Below are 22,515 nucleotides of genomic sequence, written 5' to 3'. Positions count from 1 at the left end.
TGAGTGAGTGAGTGAGTGAGTTTGTGAAAAATCGCTGATTGTGACTCTCATGAAGTGAAATAAACAGGTTAAATATGTCAAACACATTCTTTGCAACCTCTTCTTGTATCCTACCAATTCAAAATTTGATCATGGCATCTAATTATTTCATAATTTAGAAAAACATTGTTTTAGCTGAAATGAGTCTTTGCAACCTTGATTCAAACATATTTTGTGGCATCAAGTTGATGAATAACACCTGGTGTGATATGGTGGATGTCACCCTCATTCCTATTTTCTACGATTTTTTAACTACAGTAAAACATTCAAACCCACTCATATATTTATTTTTTTAAATAACACAAACGCGTCAAACTTCAAGCATAGCAAATTAACGACACTAAATACCTCGTCGAAACCAATAGATATAATTTATAAATCATTCAATGAAATTGTCGCATTGCAGATCACAAATAATTTTTGAAAAAAGTAGCGTCTTTTCATTCGACTCAACTGAGGGCACATATTATCTGGAACAGCTTCAGACACAATGGTAGTCGTTAATTTAAGAGACAAAAATGAGCAGCGATTTTTTACTTTTTGTTTGTGAATTACTCTGGGTTTCGTTCTCGAATATCTGTTCGACTTCCAATGGCATCAACGATAATAGAGCTCTGTATTGGATATTCAGTTACGGGGCCACCAATTTTGCATTATATACCGCAGGCATCTGTATAGGAGGCCCTGAAGATTTTGATGGTATTTTGTGAACAAAATTCTACATTGAAATTGAAGTTCATTTTCGTCTGGCCATGTAGTATTTAGGTATGAGAGGTGATGCATAAAATGGTTAAAAAAATATGCTACATCATTTAAACATGGCCTCTATCAGGGTTGTTACAGATATTCACAGTGAACTCTATGCAGTTAATATAGTATAATAAATGACATGCTAAAAACTGAAACACGAACGATAACATGGATTTCGGATTCTTAGTCACATCAAAGTTCCCATCATGTAGACCAAAACAAATTTTAAAACTTTTATTAAATAAAACATCCTTTCTTTGTGCTTCCGCATCGTTTCTCACAGTTCGTTTCCCGAATGCATAATATATTCAATTCCAGCATTCTCTCTCTCTCTCTCTCTCTCTCTCTCGCTCGTTCGCCCTCAAACTTGCGTAGAAAGTCGCAAAATCAATAACCTAGTTGCTAAAGATCATCGTCTCGTGATAACAGTCACGCTTTGGCGTAGTTTCTTTTTACCTCTCTCGAATGTATGATTGTTTGCGTTAATCTAAGATTCACATATCACTAATAAAATTCAACAGAAGAAAAACAATACAATCATAACCGCCTCTAAGAATGATATAACCTGCATATGAGTTCTTTTTTTTAAAGATTTAAATTGTTTCAGTACCTACAAGTTACAAATCCATTTAATGATCATCGGGCCCGATTATGACGGCTGCGCTTTGAGTGCCACATTACCCATAACTCATGCTCAACTTGACCTAGTTTCGCGTTTCGACAGTAATGAATGAGTTCGATATTTATTCGATAACTAATTTGAACTATTACTTCCGAAAATTAATTATGTACACGATTTATTTAGAATAACGCTTTCTCCCACCCTCAGCTACCATTCCGGTCTGGTCTAGTCTCTTCGTGGTCCGTTTCGGTACAGCTCGTTATCCTCGCTATAACGGACGCGCTGCTCGTGAAACTGTGGTTTAACTCATGGATTTTAACCAGCAGCGAGCGCACGTTCAATATATCATTCAAATTTTCCAAACACGCCAACTTCCGCTACGGCAATTAATTAATTTGGTGTATTGAACACATTTATTATGGTAATATGTATGCTTTTAAAATTGGAAAAAATCTTCCATTCAGTTATCCTTCGTTATATTTAGGAGAAATATGGGTGCGTGAATGAATGTTCCATGAAACGATGAACGCACGCGTAGCTAATGATGATTTATGCCTTATGCGTCTGGTTATGATGCCGCCATGGGTGGGTGGGAGCTCGGTTTCGCTCCAGCAGCGAGCGAATATTTATCTTGATGGTGTGATAATGAGGCGCAAGCTGGGTAACTAGGAAAACAATCCCTCCAGCAGATGAATCGAGATGCACAGGAAAAAACGCATTATCTTAAACTTTAGTCAAACGGATGTGGTGATCTGTTCCACCACCTGAATAGGCCGGGTCGGTCGGCAAAAGTTTACCCCGTTGGCGGTGGTCCAGTGGCAGTGGTTCCAGTGACAATCGGCTGGTCCCCGATGACTGTGCGCTAGGCCCTCCGGAACGCTCCGGCTCCGGGAGGGATTGTTCTGCAGTCCGTTGGCGCAGATGTAGCCGGGCGGTGGTGGGTGAACTGCGGCCACCGATGGAGCACGGCGATGGGATGGTGTGTTCCGCTGGGGTGGGTTGTGGACTTCGCATCTGTGAATTATTGTGGATTGTAGTGGATTATCGGTTGAAACATAAATGTTGAATAGATGAATGTTGGAGCAACTGGCTTCGATTATCTGATTTGATGTATAATTAGTAGATCTATATATTTCCTTGCAGGGCATTGTAACCGGCCATTTGTCATTGTTTCGCAGATACTAAATCATACTGATGTGACTTTAGTGGCGTACTTTTCAACATGAGCCTAAAGCAAATGGCTTAGACTTATACCTACGTCTATCTAATGACAGTAATTTATCTGATGCTTGAAAATAACAGGTCAAGTCATTTTGAATGTTTGAATGATAATTTTTCTTATGTGCATTAGAGTGATGTAACATTTGAAATTTTTGCTCTACAGTGCTCAAACGGTTAGAAATCGGGTCTTGACCATGCTCGCAAAATTGATCTAATTTACTAACTGTGCACAAACCATTTGAAGTTTACATAAAAATTACTGTGGGAATTTTTTGGACAAATATTTCTAACAGTACACCAGATTTAAAACATTTTATAAATGCTGTGCTGGTATGAAATGTTTTCAGCTACAACTTAGCAGAGTTGCATTGTGAAATTACTAGTAGTTTTAAAAATTGAGTCGAAGGAACACGTGAACATTTTACACACTCACCTCAACAACCCACATCTTTCGTACCGAGCCATCGGAAAGATGTTGGGAATCCAACAATCTACTGTTTCTCGTGTCGCAAAACGTTTCGAAGCACTTCAATCGTCTCAAAAATATGGTGTAATATTGCTTTCCAAAAAAAAACAAAATGATCATTAATACAGTGCATGAACTGACATTACGCTGCTTATACTGCATTTGTTTATTTTTGTGGCCATAAAAATACATGAGACATGATTGTAGTGCATCCTCTTGGATGTAATATTAAAAATTATATATTACTGTGCAGCAAGTAAAAGTGTTCCGTACTGCTTTGAACATCACAAGTAAATGGTTGCTACTTTGACAAAACCACACTGCTGTATCATGGACGATGAAAGCGGAGTTCAAACAAATTCCGCGAAACCAGTGTGTTAGTTAGTTTATTATCTTTATTAAGGAGACTTTCAGCCGAACGCTGGTTCGTCTCCGGGAAACCAGTATGTGACTACGAAATACAAGTTCTTTGTCTCATAGTCCCTCAGGAAACAGCAAGTTTCGAAGTTCCCCAAGAAATTCATGATTTGGCAGGCGATTTGTTCGTGCAAAAAACGGAGCAAACCTTTTGTAACAACTTAAACCGTAAATGGCCAAGTCTACATGAATGAGTGCCTGAAGAAACAACTGCTTCCATTTCTCAAATAACACAACGTTCTTACAATTTTTTGGCCAGATCTAGCCTCTTGTCACTACTCCAAGGATGTTCTGGAGTGGTACAAAACGAATGGGGTAAATTTCGTGTCGAAGGATCTCAATCCCTCAAATACACCGGAGTTGTTGTCGATCGAAATATGCTGGGCTATAATGAAGCACGAACTCCGTAAGCATCCTAAAGTTGTCACTACGGACCAGAAAATGTTGAAATCATGGTTGAAACAGAAAAATTTGTCGATTTAACCGTGGGTGGAATTAAGAAGAAATTTCGAGCATTTGGATTTGGTGAAGAAATAGAGTGAATTAAACATACGTAAACAAAATTTTTATATAGTATTGAATTCCCTGAAAATTTCATGCCAGTCGGTTGAGAGACTTATTTTTGGCGAGTACTTTTAAGCAGTGTTGGGAAAATATCAAAAAAATCAAATCTCACCATTGCCCAAGATCACGCTTGATTTTCATAGACAAAAATCAACAAGCAAACAACTGGGGTTGATTTTGCAAGCTGTGATATCGCAGTTCGGAATATCAAGCTAACAACAGCTGCAAATCTCAACAAACTGTGGTGAGATGAAGTTTCATGATTTTTGCTTTGCACCCGAACCCAACCGAAACTTATAAAACCGCTGTCAGCAGTCCACTCGTGTCTCCCATCGGTGAAGAGTAAAAAGAGATAGCAAACTATACTTTCTCTTTCTAAGAAAACGATGTGCAACGGACGATGAGTAAACTCTTAGCTTGATTTGACTCAATATCAAAGGAGCTTGTAAAATCAATATCAAGTATGATATTTTGTTCCAATATCACGCGTGATATTGAGAGCGTATGAAAGCGGAAAAATATCATTTGGTTGATGATTTTGCCAGCCCTGCTTCTAAGTGATACAATATAACTGTGGAAACCCTTTATTATTAATTTACGCAATGCATATTTTTGTTTGGATCATAACGTATACATATAGGGTTTTTGATCTAATTTCATTGCCACTAAGCACAACCCGCGCTTTTCCTCTTTTTTTGTTGAACGGGTTTAAACAAAAAATGGAATATTTCTGTCAAATATGACTTCTAAATTGATTCACCTTTACATACGTACCGTTGGATTTGATAAAGAGTCACATTTTTTTTAAGGCGTTGTTTTAAATCTAATACTGCTTCTTGATTCTAAATTCGTTCTACGAGTTCTACTAACGCATTGAAATGCCATTAGATTTTATTCGTCCTGCGGATAAACGTAGAAAAAGAGGATTCGCGCTTCTTTTGTTTTGAGAACAATAAGCGTAAACATTCATACAATGCGCTCTAACAGGATTTATGTTTTAGCTAATGAACGAACGCATCGGAACAAACCTATTATTGATTATTGCATGATGAAATCATTGATATTATTGGTCTTTTCTGATTGATAGAACGGAAATGGGTGATTACGACGAAGTAGTGCTCTACCCTACTGAAAAAAAAAACAATATAGATACAACGAAAAATGGAAAAGTTACAGACAATTGTTGATGTCCGTTGAATAGCTTGAACAGTCCTTAGTCATGAAAATTTGCATATACAGTTTGGTCGAAAAAGGGTGGGATCATGTCCTAAGAGGCGGGAGGTTTTGTTTTGAAACTTTATAAAAATTATATATATTTAAAAAAATATTAGTAAAAGTAAAGTTTTCTTTTGAATAGAATTCTGATGAATTCTTTTTTGTGTGACTTTCCTATTCTACGGTCAAACACAGGGGGTAAGGAGTAGGGAGTCATGCACATTTAGCAGGCAGTGGATGTAAGCGCAAAATTTTGGAAGAATAAAATCCATTTATGATTTTGTTTTCTATTTTTAGGTGTGTATTTCTTTCAGTGTACTTTTTTTTAATATTTTCTATTTATAGTAAACACAGTTCTCAACTCTTTGTCTCTTGGAGGCAACTAAATGGTTACTAATATTTCTTTTGTGCGTCCCCGTCCATGTCAATTCCATGCGTTCATTGTGAGCTGGGTAGTGCGGAGTTAATCGATTTTATTTTGCAAGTCAATGGAAAATTGCTTGAAAATTTTCTCAAGTGTTGAATTTGTTTTGCTATTTCTCAGTTCATTCCCACAAAAAGCTCTGAGCCAGGAGTGCTCGAGCCCTCATAATAAAGTCTGTTTAAAGTTCTAATAAAGCTGTTTCGCCAACGTATGTTTTATTGTGATTGAGAACCCAGCTGAGCAATAAAAACTGTGCGCTCTCGTTACGTAGCCTGTTGGTTTCTACTGTTGAGCTTACAATCAAAAATATGTTACGAAAAATAATTGTTGTTTTTTATGAGATAACAACATTTTGTAATGGATAAGAAGAGTAATTCGTTTTGAGGCTTCTGAAAGTTTGGGTCCCGTTTGACAGATTGTAAGGGTTGTAATTTAGGAACATACACACATTTTAATTTCTTCAAATTAAAACTAGAGTACGGGTAAAACTTGTCTGCAATAAGCATAAAACCTAAAAATACTTTTTTTTCTGATATTGTGAACGGTGGATAAAAATGCTAAGATGTTTTATGTGAGACTTTTCAGTCCTGCAGTGAATTAATGGAACTGCTCTGAAGTTCTCTGATCTTCCTAAAAGTACTTGCAACTTCCTTGAAAATAATGAAATTACCTAAAAGTTTAAAAACTTCTCTGATAATCTTTGGATTTCCCAGAAGATCTCTGATCTGAAAAGACGAACCAGTCCTCTTTCTAATAATGAAAATAATAATCTCGAAACTTCTCTTAGAAGTTGAACACCTTGAAGTTCTTTGATTTCCCTAATATTCTCTGATTTCCCCTTATATTCCCGAAACTACTCTGAAGCTCTCGCAATTCTCCAGAAGTTTTTGGTACTGTCTTGAAATAAATGGAACTGACCTAAAAGTCTTGAAACTTCCCTGAAAATCTCTGGAATTCTGTAAACATGTAAACACATGTTTGAAGTTTTCTTAACTTCGAACGAGTTATGAACCTCGTTTGAATTCCCAGTACTTCTTAAAATTCCCCGACATTTTCCTGAAATGCATGGAACTGACATTAATTTATCGAAACTAACGTTTAATACCCAACCGTCTGGACTTTCCTGAAGCAATTGAGACTGCTCTTGAGATCTCTGTGCTTATCTGCAAATCTCTAGACGTAGCTTCTTTGAGTTTCTTGACTTACCTTAAGTTCTCTGAACATCCCTGAAGTTCTTAGACCTTTCAAAAGTTTCTGCAGTTTCTCTAAATCTCATGGAACCACGTTGATGTTATGGACGCTGCTCTTAAGGTGCCGAATTTTTAATTACGTTATCAGAACTTCTGTTATCATCTCGCAGTCTGTTCATGAAACTTCCCCGAAATGCTCGGTATTTAATTCATAATTCTTCAGAACATCTTGATAATTCCTAAAATAAATCTTTCTCTGTACTTCTGTGATTTCTCGAAGCTTCTGTGACCAGGGTTTGAAACTGTTGACATTTTTACTACACTCGCTTCGTTGTCGTGCGCGACAGTCTATTTGTATTCGTACTCTAATGCTCTATCGTCGTCTTTCTCACACAACACAAACGGTAGAACAACTTTTGAGCAAAAAGAAAATTATAAAATAACTATCATATGACATATTGGATTTCGTTCTTATTCCTCAATTTGGTGTAAATTAAACTATTTATGATCAGAAATGATATTACTAGGACATCGTTGCTTGCTATCTTGAGAATTCACACAAGCACACCATCAGTAGCTTTTATTATGAGAAAAACTAAAATACATACAATCGTGGCGGTCTTTGGAGAGCAATGACATTTATATAAGGTCTGGGCCAACAGGCAGCTTGCTGGTGTTAGAAGCAAAAATGTTGTAAACATTGCTGAACATCTCCGAACAGATAGAAATACGTCACTGCCAACATACTGAGAACAGATAGAAATACGTCACTGCCAACAGCTGTTTCGTGTAAAAAGATAAACATTGCAATAAAATACGAACACCACTAAACATTTGCACATTTCACTAACACCAATAAGCCCTTTGGCCCAGACCTTATATAAACGTCATTGTTTGGAGAGAGCCTGTCATATGACATTTTAGTTTGGCACTGTAATTTGATAGCTTGTTTTGCAAATGTCGGAAGCAAAGGCAGTCGATTATCACAGAAAATGACCACTTACAAGACTGTCTGTGACGTTAACGATTTTTTTTATTAAGTTCTCTGAGCTTCCTTGATGATCTATGGAATATCGTTAATATTTGGAGCATCTATGTAGAAGCTGTTTTCTGGAATTATTGGAACTGCCTTAAATTGCTCGAAATTGACCTGTAAAACCCAAAAGTTCTCTAAAATTTCCGCAGTTTCCCTGGAACTACTCTGAAGTTCTCATAATTGCCCCGACGTTCGTGTAACTTCCTTTAAGATCTTTAATCTCAACTGAGGTTTTGGCTACTTTAGTAAAGTTCCTGGAATTTTCCTGCAATGTATGGAACTGCCATGACGCTCTTTGATCTTCACTAATGTTTTCGACATTATCTTAAAATCTATGGAACCTAAGATAAAGGATCTTAAAACTTCCCTGTAGTTCAGGACGATCTTTTAGCTTTCGGGACAACTCGGAAGTTTTCTTAACATCGTTGAAATTTTTGAACTTTCTATGAAAATTTCTGAACTCCTTGAAGGTATTTTTTCTAATGTTCATGGAATTAGGGTAAGTGCGCCAGTTTTGGCACTAGTGCTCCAGTAGTTGACCTAAATCAAATTTTAAGTAATTTTTCTTGGTTTTATTTGCGTAGATATATGGCAAAATATATGTTCTAACCAATGCTGAGATTTGTCATAGTCATTGACAGACTTTCGCACGATATTGACAAAAATGTTTTTCACATAGTCACTGACAGACTTGATCCTCGAAAAACCTTCGTCATAATCTCATTAATTTTTAACCTGGTAACAAAAAGTTTAATTTCATGCATTCTGTGTCACATTAATGTTATCCTGCTTCAGGACGTAGATGCTTGGTCACTTTTAACGCTCCATGTAATTGTGTTACTCAAGTCATTTAATTTCGTTACAAATTTAGTTAATAAAAAAATACACATGTTTGTCACTGACAGCATTGTCATTGACAATTGACATGGTTTACGTTGACAATGACTGTTAGCTCAAATGAGTAACCAAAGCAGAATTCTCAATATCACCGTGTATTGTCAAGATTTTGCAGCACTGGTTCTAAGCTTGTAGGGAAATAAATTTGGCAAAGACTAATACAATGTGAAATTGAAGATAGAGGATGAGAGAATTGCTAAGGCCAAATACTGGCACACTTACCCTTACATAAAGTTATCAATATTTTCCTGAAGCTATAGTCTTCTTCTTCTTATTCGCATTTCAAGCTTATTGCTTAGCGCATTATAGCTTATTGCTTGCTTTCAACTTAGTGTTCTAAATGCACTTTCACAGTTATTAATTGAGAGCTTTCGATGCCATATATTGTGTGGCAAGCACAATTATACCAACAATCAATACGAAACTAACGATTTTAAATTGGCTCACCACTTTAGTAGCCTATTGGTCCCAAGCAAACGATTAACGTACCCTATTCTAGTTGAAATTCTATTACTACACTATGTTTGTTTTGATTCGCTATGAAAGTTTGACAGATAACATCAGGGGTGTGTGGATTCATGCAGAACATGCAGGGGTGAGTGAAATAGCTTGGGACTGCTTGGGACCGTTGTTCTGGTACTGAGTGAGCCAAAAATAATAATGATTTTCTTCGGGACCCAGTGGTCTTAGAGTTACCTCTATGATTATACTCTATGCCCAGAGAAGTCGAGAAAATTTCCAACCCGAAAGATTCCCTCGACCGGACCGGGAATCGAACCCGCCGCCTCCAGTTTGGTAATACCGCGCCTTTACTGACTAGGCTATGAGGCTCCCAGCTATCGTAATTTTTCTGACAATAATGGGACTCCCAATAATGGACGTGTTCTTGAAATATATGGAAGATTACTGCAATTTTTTAAAAGTAATCAAGCGGGCCTGAAGTTTCCAAAATTTTACTGAAGTTTTTTGAACTTCATGTTCATAGAACTGCCCTCAGAAGTTCTCAGAACTTTCCCGAAGCTTTCTGTCCAACCCTATGAACAGGCATGGAAAATCATTTGCATTCATTTCGTGCATTCATTTACATTCATTTACCTCTAACTTTTTTCATCAATAGCATTCCGCAAAATGATGTACATAGCTTTTGTAGGTTTTGTTATTAGCTACAACTGTTAAAAAGTCAAATACGTATCTTTGATGCATGACCTGCAATTTTCTGGAGTTTTTCAAAGTTCTTGTTAAATTTCTGAAATGTTTTTGATGTTAATGGAACTGTCGTAAAGTTCTCTGTTCTTCATTTTATTCCACGAATTTTTTTTAAGGCGATGGAACTGTCCTGAAATTCATGGAACTTACCCTTAAAGATCTTTAATCTTCCCCAACGAGCAGTTCCAGGACGAAAACAAAAAAAAAATGGATTTTTGAATCAACCTTCTTTGATTTGTGTGAAATTTTGCGTAATGTTATGAGCATTGATTCACATTGGGGCATTTTGGATATTTTAAAATTTTCAAAATGGCATCCTTGAAATTGAAATAAAAAATGTAGCACAGGAACGACATTTTTGATCGAAATGCCGTCTGAGATCGAAATAGAAAAATAATCTATTTCTAGGACAAGTAAGCCAAAGATGTTCTTTATTGAATTTAAGTAAAAATAAAAAAAAAGATGTTATGAACCTAAATGTCTCCAAATGCCCTTGCCCATTTTTTAATAAAAAAATATAAAAAAAAAGTTTATGAAAAATGCAAACTTTTTGAATGTTCAAAAGTATGGACACTTGAAAACTGACAAAACCGTACACCAAGAATTTTGGTCAAATTTTTGACCTTCAAAAACGCCATTTCAAAATCATTACAAAATCCAAAATGGCGGAATTTTAGCAAAAATGCGAATCATTGCCAATAACAAATAATTATGCAAAATTTCCTGCACATCGGAGAAGATCGTATTCTGGAGTTCTGGGCTTTCCTGTACCAGAACTTTGTTTGTTTTTATGTTGTCTCATATAAGCGCACAGTAATGAATGGGCGTCCAAAAATTGCCAAATGAATTTTGGTGCACAGCTTTTAAATGAGTTGCGTCTGTGGATCAATATTTCCGTGGCCAGTTAGCTTTGATAAAATAAACAAAATAGTCGATTTTTAGAGCTGGTTACTAATAGAAAACATGAGTAACCACCATGACAGGCCTGTTCGGGAGACAAGTTGGTTCGATATCATGGTAGTGTTGTTAAATTTTCATGGAGTACGATCTGTAGATAGGTAAATTTGTTTCCAGTGCGTTAATGGTTAATTTCCTCTACACATTTCAAAAAATGCCTACAAATTCGGGGATAGATCCGTAGTTAATCTAAAAATCCGTAAAACTGACCACACTGGGTCCAGGTATGGGAGACAATTTCCTGATATCGGTGATAGACACTCGTTTGTGGAACAAAAACCGTCGAAAAAAAAACATGAAGAAGTCTACAATTCGATTAAATCTAAACAAATGTAGTTGTCACAATACTCTTATCTTGGATTCAAGCTTCTGACGAAACAATTTGTTGGAAAAAATGTTCGCGCTACTCTTGCATACGCCTACTTGGTCTGGCAAAAAAAGAAAAAAAAAACGAACATGAATTGGAAAGTTGAATAAGCAGAACATTATATGTTATCGTATGTTCCGCACTGTTGCACTCATTGATGTGTTGTGTTGATGCGTTGGTCTGTTCATCGCCTGAAGATATGCATCAATGTTTCTCACCTTACCCAGCTTACCGCAGCGGTAAGGTATCTACACTGAAAACGAATCTTACTCAGAGAGTGAGTCACTTTTACTCATTCGTATGGATACATTTCTAAAAGCGTTGGTCACTCAGCACAGGTTTGAACGTTTCTTCAAACGAATGAGTAAAAATGACTCACTCTCTGAGTAAGATTCGTTTTCAGTGTAGGCGAATAGGCGGGCAAGTGTTATCGCATCATATCGCTATAAACCTGTGGAAAGCCATATAACTTCATCTAGGTGCTAAACTGGGTTGGTTTGTGCATCGATCATCAATCATTGTACATTGACAATCACTTTAATACGGTGGTATAATCTAGTATCAATTTTTTTTAAATTCGATAAACATTGTGCAAAATTAGATTATCTCTGCACTTTTTCCGTCACTCAGTATATGTATTCTGGAATTTTTCAGGGTAGTGGTCGCAATGTCCTTTCATTATACACAGTTAGAGTTATAGAAGCTACTCACGTTTGTCACACGTACGCTATCGCCGTGTTTAGTTGTTTTTTATTTACCTCGGGTATTAACCTCATAATTTTCTTATGATTGGGTTTTTATGGGATACATATCTCAAAGCTTTTGCAATCCTTTTCTGCACAAACCGCCCATGTTATTGTACGATATGTAAGATCAACTTTATAATCACTTTGAAAATTGCTTAATGAAAGAAGAAAGCGTGAAACTTCACGCGATGAGCTCAATTTTTCGTATTACACTTTAATCCGCTACGATCAAAGCTTTCGTGCATGCATAATTTTACCGAAACAGGAACCCAGAACTTGTGAGCTTTCATTATCCGGTATTATTAAACCGTTACCGCTACGCTAAGCTTTCCCATGGTTAACCCGGGTTAAATATGTATCTCCACTAGATAAGGACACATTTTTGCTCATACTCGCTCGAGCTCTCGATGCTCTGCTTCCTCGCCAGGCTACATGCGTTTCAACGGCGGCTTGCAGGCAGAAAGGCTTAATCCACTTTCCGCACACCCAAAACTGGTGCGTCAAACCCGGTGGCGATGTTTTCGCATAATTTGGCCATCATTAGCAGCATCCCTTGGTCGGAAATCCCACAGAAATAAGATGCTAGTGGGTCGTTTCTCCACTTGGTGGTCGGAAGGGGAAGGGGGTGTTGGGGGTTTATTCAAAAGTTTCATGGTAAATACAGTATTGACTCGATTTGGCCAGCCTCTTTTTTGACAATTTTTTTCTAACCCGTAACCCATGCACCAAAGCATACCCTAAACACCCATCTTTAAGATGATTTGGAACTACGGTTATGTGAAATTATTGAAAGATAAATGTCTGATGCGCGGAGGGGCTGACAAAATCGAGCCATTACTGTATCTCATAGCATTCCGGAAAACTCGGCATGTGGTTGCTGTATTGTTTGGAATGCTGTGTGTCTTTGCTTCTAGCAAGAAAAGCCCGGTACCTTAATTTGATTATGCTAGACTCACTCCTCCACCGGAGGCATCGAAAATTCAATAATCGAATTTACTTTGGTAACTTAAAATTGAAAATCAACTAGTTCATTGCGATTGGTCATAGTCATCATCGTCATCGCTTTTCCAAATGAATGACTCTTACCATGTGCGGGGGAGATAACGGGAAGGATGCTTACCTCGAGTAGCATCGGCTTGGTGGATAATCGGCGGCATACTGACTGCCGGGCTGCTGTCGACATGATTGCTGTTCTCGGTCCTCGTTGGTTACGATTGGTGTTTGGAAGGCAAATGAAAGACTCTTGTGCAGGCGGCCGTGGTGGTGGTGGGACTGGCCGGTACTCTGGCAGTATGGGCTGTGATAGTTGTAATTGGCCGTATTGGATGTGCCCCTTTCGAGGCCAGCTGCGCCATTTCCGAGCAGGCCAGGGCCACCGTTCATGAATTGACTCGAGAGACAACGTTGTGGTGGTTGCTGCTGCTGGCCTCCATATCCTGTACCTTGTTGGGACGCCGCCATCGGGTGGCAACCACTGGACAGATTCGTACTGTGCGTGTTTGGATACCACTGATTGTTGAAACGCTGCGATGATGAAAAGCTACGATTCAGCATGTGCTGACAGTCGCTCGATGAAGTGGGTGCCGTACAACGGGATGTTATTGATCTGCGGAGGGAGGGTGGTGAAGTTGGGTGAGTTTGTTTTCGTTGTTGTAACATCATGACTCATGACTATAGATTGGCAGCATTTTGAATAATTAATTGTTGTGTTGAGAGAGCTCTTAACCCGGAATAGATTCAGTTTATTGGATATGATGCGGTACAGGATATACGTAATCAATTAAAGATAAACACACAGTTATTACTAACAATCAAACAAATCGGAATAAATTTGTGGTCTGAGTATCCATAATCATTATGACTGGCTAAAAGCTACATAAGCCCATTTTTGACATTAGCAAATACAGTCAACTCTCCTTATCTCCAAGCAAAATTCGTTAGTGTGCATAAATCATAGATAAAGCTAGTTATCTAGTTTCGAAGAGCCTGTCGAGATATGTAGAGTTGACACGAACAAGTTCATCCTGCTTACTATATATCACACCTACCCATTGGTCGAGTACTTCATGTTCTTCCCGTCCGGATGGCCGACGAAAAAAAGAATTATCGCCGAGATGGCTGCACTCGCTGCACAGATGTAGTACCCGGCTCGACCGTACCGGTGTGATGAGTCGTTTAGGAAAGCACACAACGGAACTCCAAATAGCACCGGCAGTGATTCAGCACTCTTGATAAATCCCCACGACTTGGAGAAGTACTTGCCCCGGATTCGTTCGATGGCCAGCATTTTCAGCGTGTACCGGTAGCCACCCAATCCGAGACCGTATGCCCAAGCAGAGAAACATAGACCACGATAGTCAGCCACGGCCGAGAGGACCAACAGCGAAAGGGATATTAGTGTAACACAGCCCTAGGATAATGGGAAGGTGGATGTGAGAAGCAAAAATTAGAATTCATGATTTACATGCATTTCCCTCAGGCGTGCCTACCTGACAGACATATTGACGAGATATTCGAATTTTTTTGAAGGAGATTTCCAGAGTTTTGTTGATGGACGATCCACTGAATACAACGCCCAGTGCAATCGACAGCCCTAGGAACGTTTGCAGCAGAACCAAATCCTGCATGTCGTATCCTTCGGTGAATCCGTGCAGTGACTAAAAGATAAAAAGGAATAGAGAGAGAGAGAGAAAGTGAAATGCAAATGAACGCGTATTAAGGATGGAATTTCTCATTAAGTGGAGCCCAACGTGCAGCTAATGGGATTTTCTGCTGTTCAACCACTTGAAATCATTCCCAAGCGTTGCGTCTGTTGGTGTGATAATCTCTAAATGAGCTTAAAACTGGAATAAATTCAGGAATTAGATTATGTGGATTTTCTTGCTGTGTGTGTGTGTGTGTGTGGGGAAGCGTGATGAGTTTAATGAAAAAAAATGGCCATGATGCGCAAATGAAAAAAAAAATACAATCCGTCTGAGCAAAATAGGTCAAATGATGAAAGCCATTAAACTTTTTTGCACTTCACATGGGATGGGGTGGTGATATGGAAGCGAATAAATCTCCTTCATGGAGGCACTTTTCGAGGGTGCGTAAATTAAATCAGCCGTGCACTTTTTGCGAGCGTGGTTGGGAATTGATATGATTTAGGCTGCCATGATAACGTGAGGTCATTAAATCGGGCATCCGTTGTAGTAAATCTTGTTCAATTGGGGGAACGATATGCGATTATGAAGTTTGATGAACTATTACATAATCTTATTATATAATTAAATTAAATTATGAATCGTATTTTTTGCTATTATTGCCAATGGAAATGGCAAAACATTTTTTATCGCTATAATGAAATACTATAATTGACCATCGAAGGGATGCACGTATCCTATAGCACTTCTCTAGGTTTGAGGGTTGAATTTCAAGTAGATTGTGAGCGAAAAAGCTTCATATTTTGCGTTCAATATTTGAATCTAGGTGTGGGGTCTCTGATGGACTAGTGGGTTTAATTCTCTGTCCGATCGAAGCTATTTTCGGGCTGGATTGCTGCCACTCACTTGCTATAAAACAATGTTTTTCGGAATTATAAAATCGTTAGATGATATAATTAAAATTAGTACTGGTAAGTTACAAGACGAGGTTGTAAACTATGCTTTTGACACATGAAATCTGTCAATTTTACTTTCAGAGTGTCACAATCAGTGATTTTACGATTCGTGAGCGCTCACTCTGAGTGAACGCTCACGAATCATAAAATTGCCAATTGTGACGCTCTGAAAGTGAAATTGACAGGTTTTATAATTAAAACACATGCTTTTTAATCTCTTATTGTAACTTACTAGTACCGAATATTATTAAAACATCCAGTAATTTCATTATTCCGAAAAACCATTTTTTATAGCAGGTGAGTGGAAGCAACTCTGTTTCGGATTGGACATTTTCTCTAATTCCGTGGGCTGTGCCACTGTGAAAGTTATCTGATATGATGTGCCATATGGATATCGTAGAACAAGGTAGTCCTTAATTTGCACTGTTATAGTTGATTTAATGATCCATACAAATTGGAAATAGAAACATAGGGAATATGGTAGGAAACAGTTCGTTTTGAGATTTTCTAAGCCTCCACAGAAAACAAAAATCTGAATATTAATTGTGATGTAGACATTCATTCACGTAAACATGTATTTCATTTCACGCAAACGAGCCACTTGTAAGCAAACTTTCATGCAACTTTTCAAAACTTGAACTGTATGTGCAAAATAATATTCAATGTTTCAACAGTTGTTTGAAAGATCTTTAAGAAACAGTATTTTGATGAAACACTAATTGTTTGCGAAATGAGCGTCAAACAACTCAGCTTGACCATTAGCAATTTTAATGAAACTGTCAACAACATGTCTTTGATTTAGGTTATTATGTTTTTTTTCCACAGGTCAAGAGACTATTTCGCCAAAAAATGGCATTAACATGAAATGTAAGGGTTGATTTCTCACATCCTCTACAGTTTTTCATATAGCAAATGTAATTACCGTTCTTACAGTGAAGTGCTGCGTACAAGCAAGTTTTTCTTAAATGAATATTTTTGTATAAAACCTTCACGAAAATTTCCAAATTATTTAAAAACCTTCCGTCGACTACATTACAGAATCTGTTAATGCGATGTAACATTTTAAATTCTGCAAGCTTTTTATGCAAATCTGTAAAAAAAATATTGAATTCCCCAGTTGAGTATATTTAATATTTTCAGCTCCATAACAGTTCGACCAATCTTCTTGGTGTGAAAAGGTAAGTTTTAATGAATTTAATATTCATTTTTTTAAACCCTTTTTTATAGATGGATAATCACGATTTACTTATAAAAAAGGGTACATTCATGAGCAAACAAAATTAGTCAATACTATTTTCCGAAATATCTCGAAAACGACTACATTTAGGAAACTGCTCACCAAGAGCGTCTTGATTAGATATGATCTAAAGAATCGTATTTTATTCTTATAATGTGCTTTTTAATATTAATACATTAAATTGAAAAAAAAAAACTACAATGAACAGTCCTATAGGGTTGTACGCAATGGTGACGTAGGACTACGTAGTCTTATATAATAAATCTTATTTGTTAACTGCAACAGGAGCTTGTGTTTTGTGTAAGAATAGGAATTTGAGCGGGGTCTCTCTGTTTATACTCTTTAGTATGACGCGCTTGATATAGATGGCCCACAGTGGCTCACGAAGAGCTACTGATTCTGATCAATAGCGGTGTGGCTTCTATGAATGCTCCACGCGGTGATTGAATACACACCGTTTGGTGAGACCGGATGGAATTCAACTTTGAAATCTGTGTTAGGGAAATCACTTTTCGCAGCCAATCGGAGATAGTTTTAATTATCATAGCAACAGTTGCACATTCGTGCAATTTTCAATAGTCATATTTTGAAAATTGATAAAGTCTTAATTTTAACATATTCGTTTAAAAAATCCTATCTATTGCCGTATTAACAATTAAAATCCATCATTTTTGGATCAAAATAAGACCACTTTCATGCCGCGACCGACTTTGGCTTTGAAATTGCACCCCTAATGTTGCCTTCAAGAACATGGTATGTTAGATTAAAACAAATCTAGATAAAGCTGGAAATAGGCGTAAACAATTACATCGCACGATGATTTTTAGGAATTCAAGGCACGCCCACGCAAACCAACATTACCGTTGGGTAGAGGAAGTCTTATCCTACCTGATGTTGATTTGCGTGTTCGAGCTTTGACTTTCAAGACATCATCGAAAGAAGTAATTGTTTACAAAAGCTGTTACGCTCTAATTCCAGCTCTTTTTTGATATGGGAACTGACATCCGATGACGCTTGACCAATGTCCAAAAAATACTCTTTTACAAATTTATGGTGGTCCTGAAAAAGGACCATTTTATCGTGATGGTTGAGTAATACTGAGCTATTAGGGTGTTAAACACAGATGAGGCTGGTGAGCTGTATGTTGTTTGGAATGAGGGTGACGCGCTTGGCATAGATGGCCCACAGCGACTCACGAAGAGCTACTGATTCCGATCAAAAGCAGTGCGCCTTCTTCCTCCTTCTATGGATGCTCATGTGAACTGCAGCTCGCTGCTTGCAGCCAGCCTTTCGTTGTGTACTGGAGAACAATGTTCAACGCCACGCGCCGAAAGCACTGCTGCTGCTGTTGCTGATGATGATACCGACGACTGAACACCACAACACACGGTGATTGGAACTGAATCCGATCAGCGGTTGAGACCAGCTAGCTGCTTGTGGGGAATAAACACCGTTTAATGAGACCGGATGGAAATCAACTATGAGATCTGTGTTAGGGAAATAACTTTTCGCAGGCAATCGGTGATAATTTTAATTATCATAGCAATAGTTGCACATTCTTGTTGTTTTCAATTGTGGCATTTTGAAGAATGATAAAGTGTTAATTTGAAATATTTCTGTAAATATAAATAATAAATGATAATAAATATAATTTTAAGATGCGTAGAAATATTTTGGATCGAATGGTGATAAAATTATTAAAGTGGTCCGGAGGCAGTTGAGTTAATAACGTTAAAAATCTTTCATAATTTTGTTACTTGTTCCATTTTTTGTTTTCACAAAGTGTACCCCCATATAGAAATCACAGACGAAGTCCTACGTCAAAAAAACATGAAAATGCAGGAACCTTTTAAATTAAAGTTTCTTTATCTGAGAACAACTTTTATTATTCTTCTTATGGCTTAAAGTCTTTTCGAAAAAATAAAAATATATGTTGGAGCGATAAGAAATTTGAATAGCAAATTTTATTGTGGATTTTTGAATCATCATATGTTAGGGCAGGATCGTGGTTTTCCGGCGGGGTATTTCGGGATCACATACGGACACTAGTCACCAAAATAAAGAACGGCAAAATTGGCGGAGTTGGCACTCAAGATCACCAAAACTTTATTTAATTGGAAAAAAAACGATCGTTATTTCTTGGCTGTTGGAACTTTACTAACTAAATTTTATTCCTTTACATTGTCTATTGAGACGTAGGTTAACGTTGTGTTGGAAGCATTTCATCTTCAAAACTTGCATACAATATTGGCAGTGCAGAACTAGAACTGCCAGCACTACCTGCCGTTATCGGGCAACAATCAGTTTGAGAACTGTCATCATATTTTTAAAGTAAATATTTTTTTTCTATAATGCTTGATTAATGCCTACAACTTCTTATCAGACAAAACACACCCAAATATTTTTTTCCTTAACCTGTGCAAAATACATAATCTCCTATACCGTTAAAATTAGACTATTTGTGTGCAATATTTTGGCTTTTTCTGGCTGATTTCACCTGGAAATGCTACTAAACCAGTCCTTCTTTATTAATCTCCAACCGTGATTGCTTTCAAGCCTTTTATAGTTCCTCTGTAAATTTTGATCTGACCATGATGCAAGAAATCCATGGAATACCACACACTTAGATTTTTTTTGCCGACATGGGCACCACCGAGCAGTTCGGCATTTTATTTTGCTGGAAATTCAGCAAAAAATATGTTTGTTAGCTGAGATCTCGGCGAAATTCCCGTTTGTTAGCTGAATCTCGGCAAGTTTTTCACTGAGATCCAGCAAAATAAAATGCCGAGCTGCTCGGTGGTGCCCACCTCGGCGAAAAAATCTAAGTGTGCAGATCACCATCGGTCGATGGTTGTTCCCTCAATTTTTGCAATCAAGTACCACCATGTAAGTAACGATAAAATATTTTTCACAGATGGGTCAACCATGAATGCTTCCACTGGATTTGGTGTATTTAATCAATTTCATAGCGCCTCTTATAAACTTCAAAAACCATGCTCAGTATACGTTGCGGAACTCGCAGCTATATTTTACGTAGTAGAGCGAATTGCCTCACTACCTTCTGACCATTATTTCATTTTTACGGATAGTCTTAGCTCATTGGAGGCTATTCGTTCAATGAGACCGATGAACCACTCCTCGTATTTTCTGCCTGAAATACGATCTAAACTGAGTGCTTTATCTAACTGCTCCTATACTATCACCTTAGCTTGGGTCCCATCTCATTGCTCAATTCCGGGTAATGAGAAAGCGGACTCATTGGCTAAGGTGGGCGCAATGGAAGGCCATATTTTTGAGCGACAAATCGCCTTCAACGAATTTTTCTCCATTGCTCGTCAGCAAGTCCTCATCAGTTGGCAACACAAATGGAATGATGGTGAATTGGGAAGATGGTTACATTCTATTCTCCCACAGGTGTCGAACAAACCATGGTTCAAAGGGATGGACATGAGCCGCGACTTTATACGCGTTATATAATATATATATGATATATATCAAGGCTTATGTCCAATCACTGCTCGTTAGACTCGCATTTCTATAGAATTGGGCTCTCAGGCAGCAATTTATGTGCGTGTGGCAGTGGTTATCACGATATCGAGCATGTTGTTTGGTCATGTACCTTACACCGTGTTGCCAGATCTGAGTTATCCACATCCCTCAGGGCCCGAGGAAAACAACCCGCGATACCCGTTAGAGATGTCTTGGCGAGCTGAGACCTCGATTATTTGAATTTAATTTATGTGTTTTTAAAACGGATAGATTTGAGAATTTAGTAGTTAGTGTCATCTTGTGTTCTCCCAAGTTGTTAGCTGCCCATCGGTGTACCCCCATGTTTGTCTTTTTCATCAGAGTGTCACCTAGTTCGAGATCAAGAGCACATTGCTCTCCAAACCTTGTGTTCACAATCCCTACCCTGCCATCCATTTGTTACAATTTGTTACCCCTAACCTCGAGATAGCCGCGAGTAATCGGCCCCCGCTTTACTAACGTTAGTTTTAAGCAATTTTGTTGTCCAAACAATGAATATCGGCTCCACAAAGCTACAGAAAATGAGCCTGAAAAAAAACGAATTATTTAAAAAAAAAATGCTACCAAACCGAGCGTCAGTTTTGCCGTGAGATGACAATATGACGTAAATCATTTTAGTAGTTCAGATTACAGTTACTTTTGATTAACCACGCAATGATTGCGAAAGTTTTCAAAATTATTATTGGACCTGTTGAATATTATCTTAACAAAGCTAGCAATATGAACGTTGATGTTTAAAAAAGCTTTCAGTTTATCAGCACTTATGTATGACGGACGGTACTTCCCAAGCAACATTTTAAGTTCATACAACTACTACTTACTAATTCATGCAAAGCTACTATAAATCAATATTCATAAAACCCTGGTGAAGGCTACTTTGCCATTGATGTATCCACCAAAACCTCATTAAGACTAGAATCTGTCTAGTTGGCCCATCCTGGAGAAGGTTCTGAAGGGTATATTTTCGAAGCTCTTCAAGATTGATTTACTGCAAAATGGTTGTACGACGAACGTATTGAGAATCATTTGAAACCCGTATTAAAGCTACAATAAAAGCTATTTGGTAACAATAAAACCTTTTTCCTGAGTCCACTAGAAAAATCACCAATCAATAGAGAAAATTTTCATAATTACCATCCGATCTTAACAACATTATTTAAATATAAACTGATCATATAAAAATCCTATTGAATTACCGAAATTATTAAAATTGTTCTGATAAAGTGGTCTAGTGCCATATTAAATATCATGTGAAATGTACTTGAAACATCGAAAAAACAAAAGTCAGTCCTCGGAAAACGTCGATGTTACATATTATTTTTAATAGAAAAAAAATCTTCAGATTGATAACTAAGCTCAGCCCGCAATGGCTTTTATGAAGAAAACTTGCTGACTGAATTGTTTTTATCTAAAGCCATTTTGCTTGATCCTAACCCGTTCAGATTTATGGCAGCATTAATGGAGGCAAAGCTGCCTGCAAACAGTTAAACGTCAAAGTTTGTTTATCTTTCGATAGTTGCGTTGTGCGATCATTGCAACGAGGTTTTACTCCAGTGTTCTTCCAGGCGATTTTCTCCCGCTGGATTGGAAGCAGTTATTCAGGAAGTATGCGGTACTGTGTTGCAACATTTCGCATATATAATGGAACAGCTGGAAGCTCATTCGTTCCCGTAGAAGATCCCCTTCTTCCGGATCGTTCCCGAAGTGCACCATCAAACGATGCAGTTTAAATTAAGCACGCTTGAATTTTGACCTTTTCACTGAATAACTGAGAGGCATCCAGCAGCTGGATAAGAAATGCTTATACCCGGAAGCTAAGCCCTGGGGTAATGTGAAGTGATTTTCTTCAACGTAGACAGCGCTGAAATAATCGATTCATCAATTGATATTCAACTGGCCTTTGCGCACAAGGAGTAATTGGCTTCAGTCTTTCTGGATATTAAGGGCGCATTTGATTCAGTTTCCATAAACATATTGTCAGATAGTCTGCACAGCAGTGGATTACCCGGTATTTTAAATAATTTCTTACATAATT

At 37.7% G+C, this 22,515-nt stretch overlaps 1 protein-coding gene across 1 annotated transcript in view; it reads right to left on the bottom strand.

Moving 5' to 3' along the window:
- Positions 1-998: 998 nt before the first annotated feature.
- The window catches only part of LOC135707227 (monocarboxylate transporter 2-like), a 130,706-nt gene continuing 109,189 nt past the window's right edge, over positions 999-22,515 (bottom strand). The window contains exons 9-12 of the mRNA XM_065228992.1: positions 14,607-14,774; positions 14,166-14,527; positions 13,238-13,723; positions 999-2,425 (exon numbers count right to left, since the gene is read on the bottom strand). Coding sequence (XP_065085064.1) covers positions 2,146-2,425; positions 13,238-13,723; positions 14,166-14,527; positions 14,607-14,774 — 1,296 coding nt within the window. The 3' untranslated portion in view covers positions 999-2,145. The remainder of the gene's footprint in view (positions 2,426-13,237; positions 13,724-14,165; positions 14,528-14,606; positions 14,775-22,515) is intronic.

This window comes from Ochlerotatus camptorhynchus, unplaced genomic scaffold (assembly GCF_037179485.1).
Source record: "Ochlerotatus camptorhynchus isolate MF236.1 unplaced genomic scaffold, CSIRO-AGI_Acam_v1.1 ptg000305l, whole genome shotgun sequence".
Classification (NCBI taxonomy): Eukaryota; Metazoa; Arthropoda; class Insecta; order Diptera; family Culicidae; genus Ochlerotatus; species Ochlerotatus camptorhynchus.
This window is presented reverse-complemented; position numbering and strand designations above follow the sequence as displayed.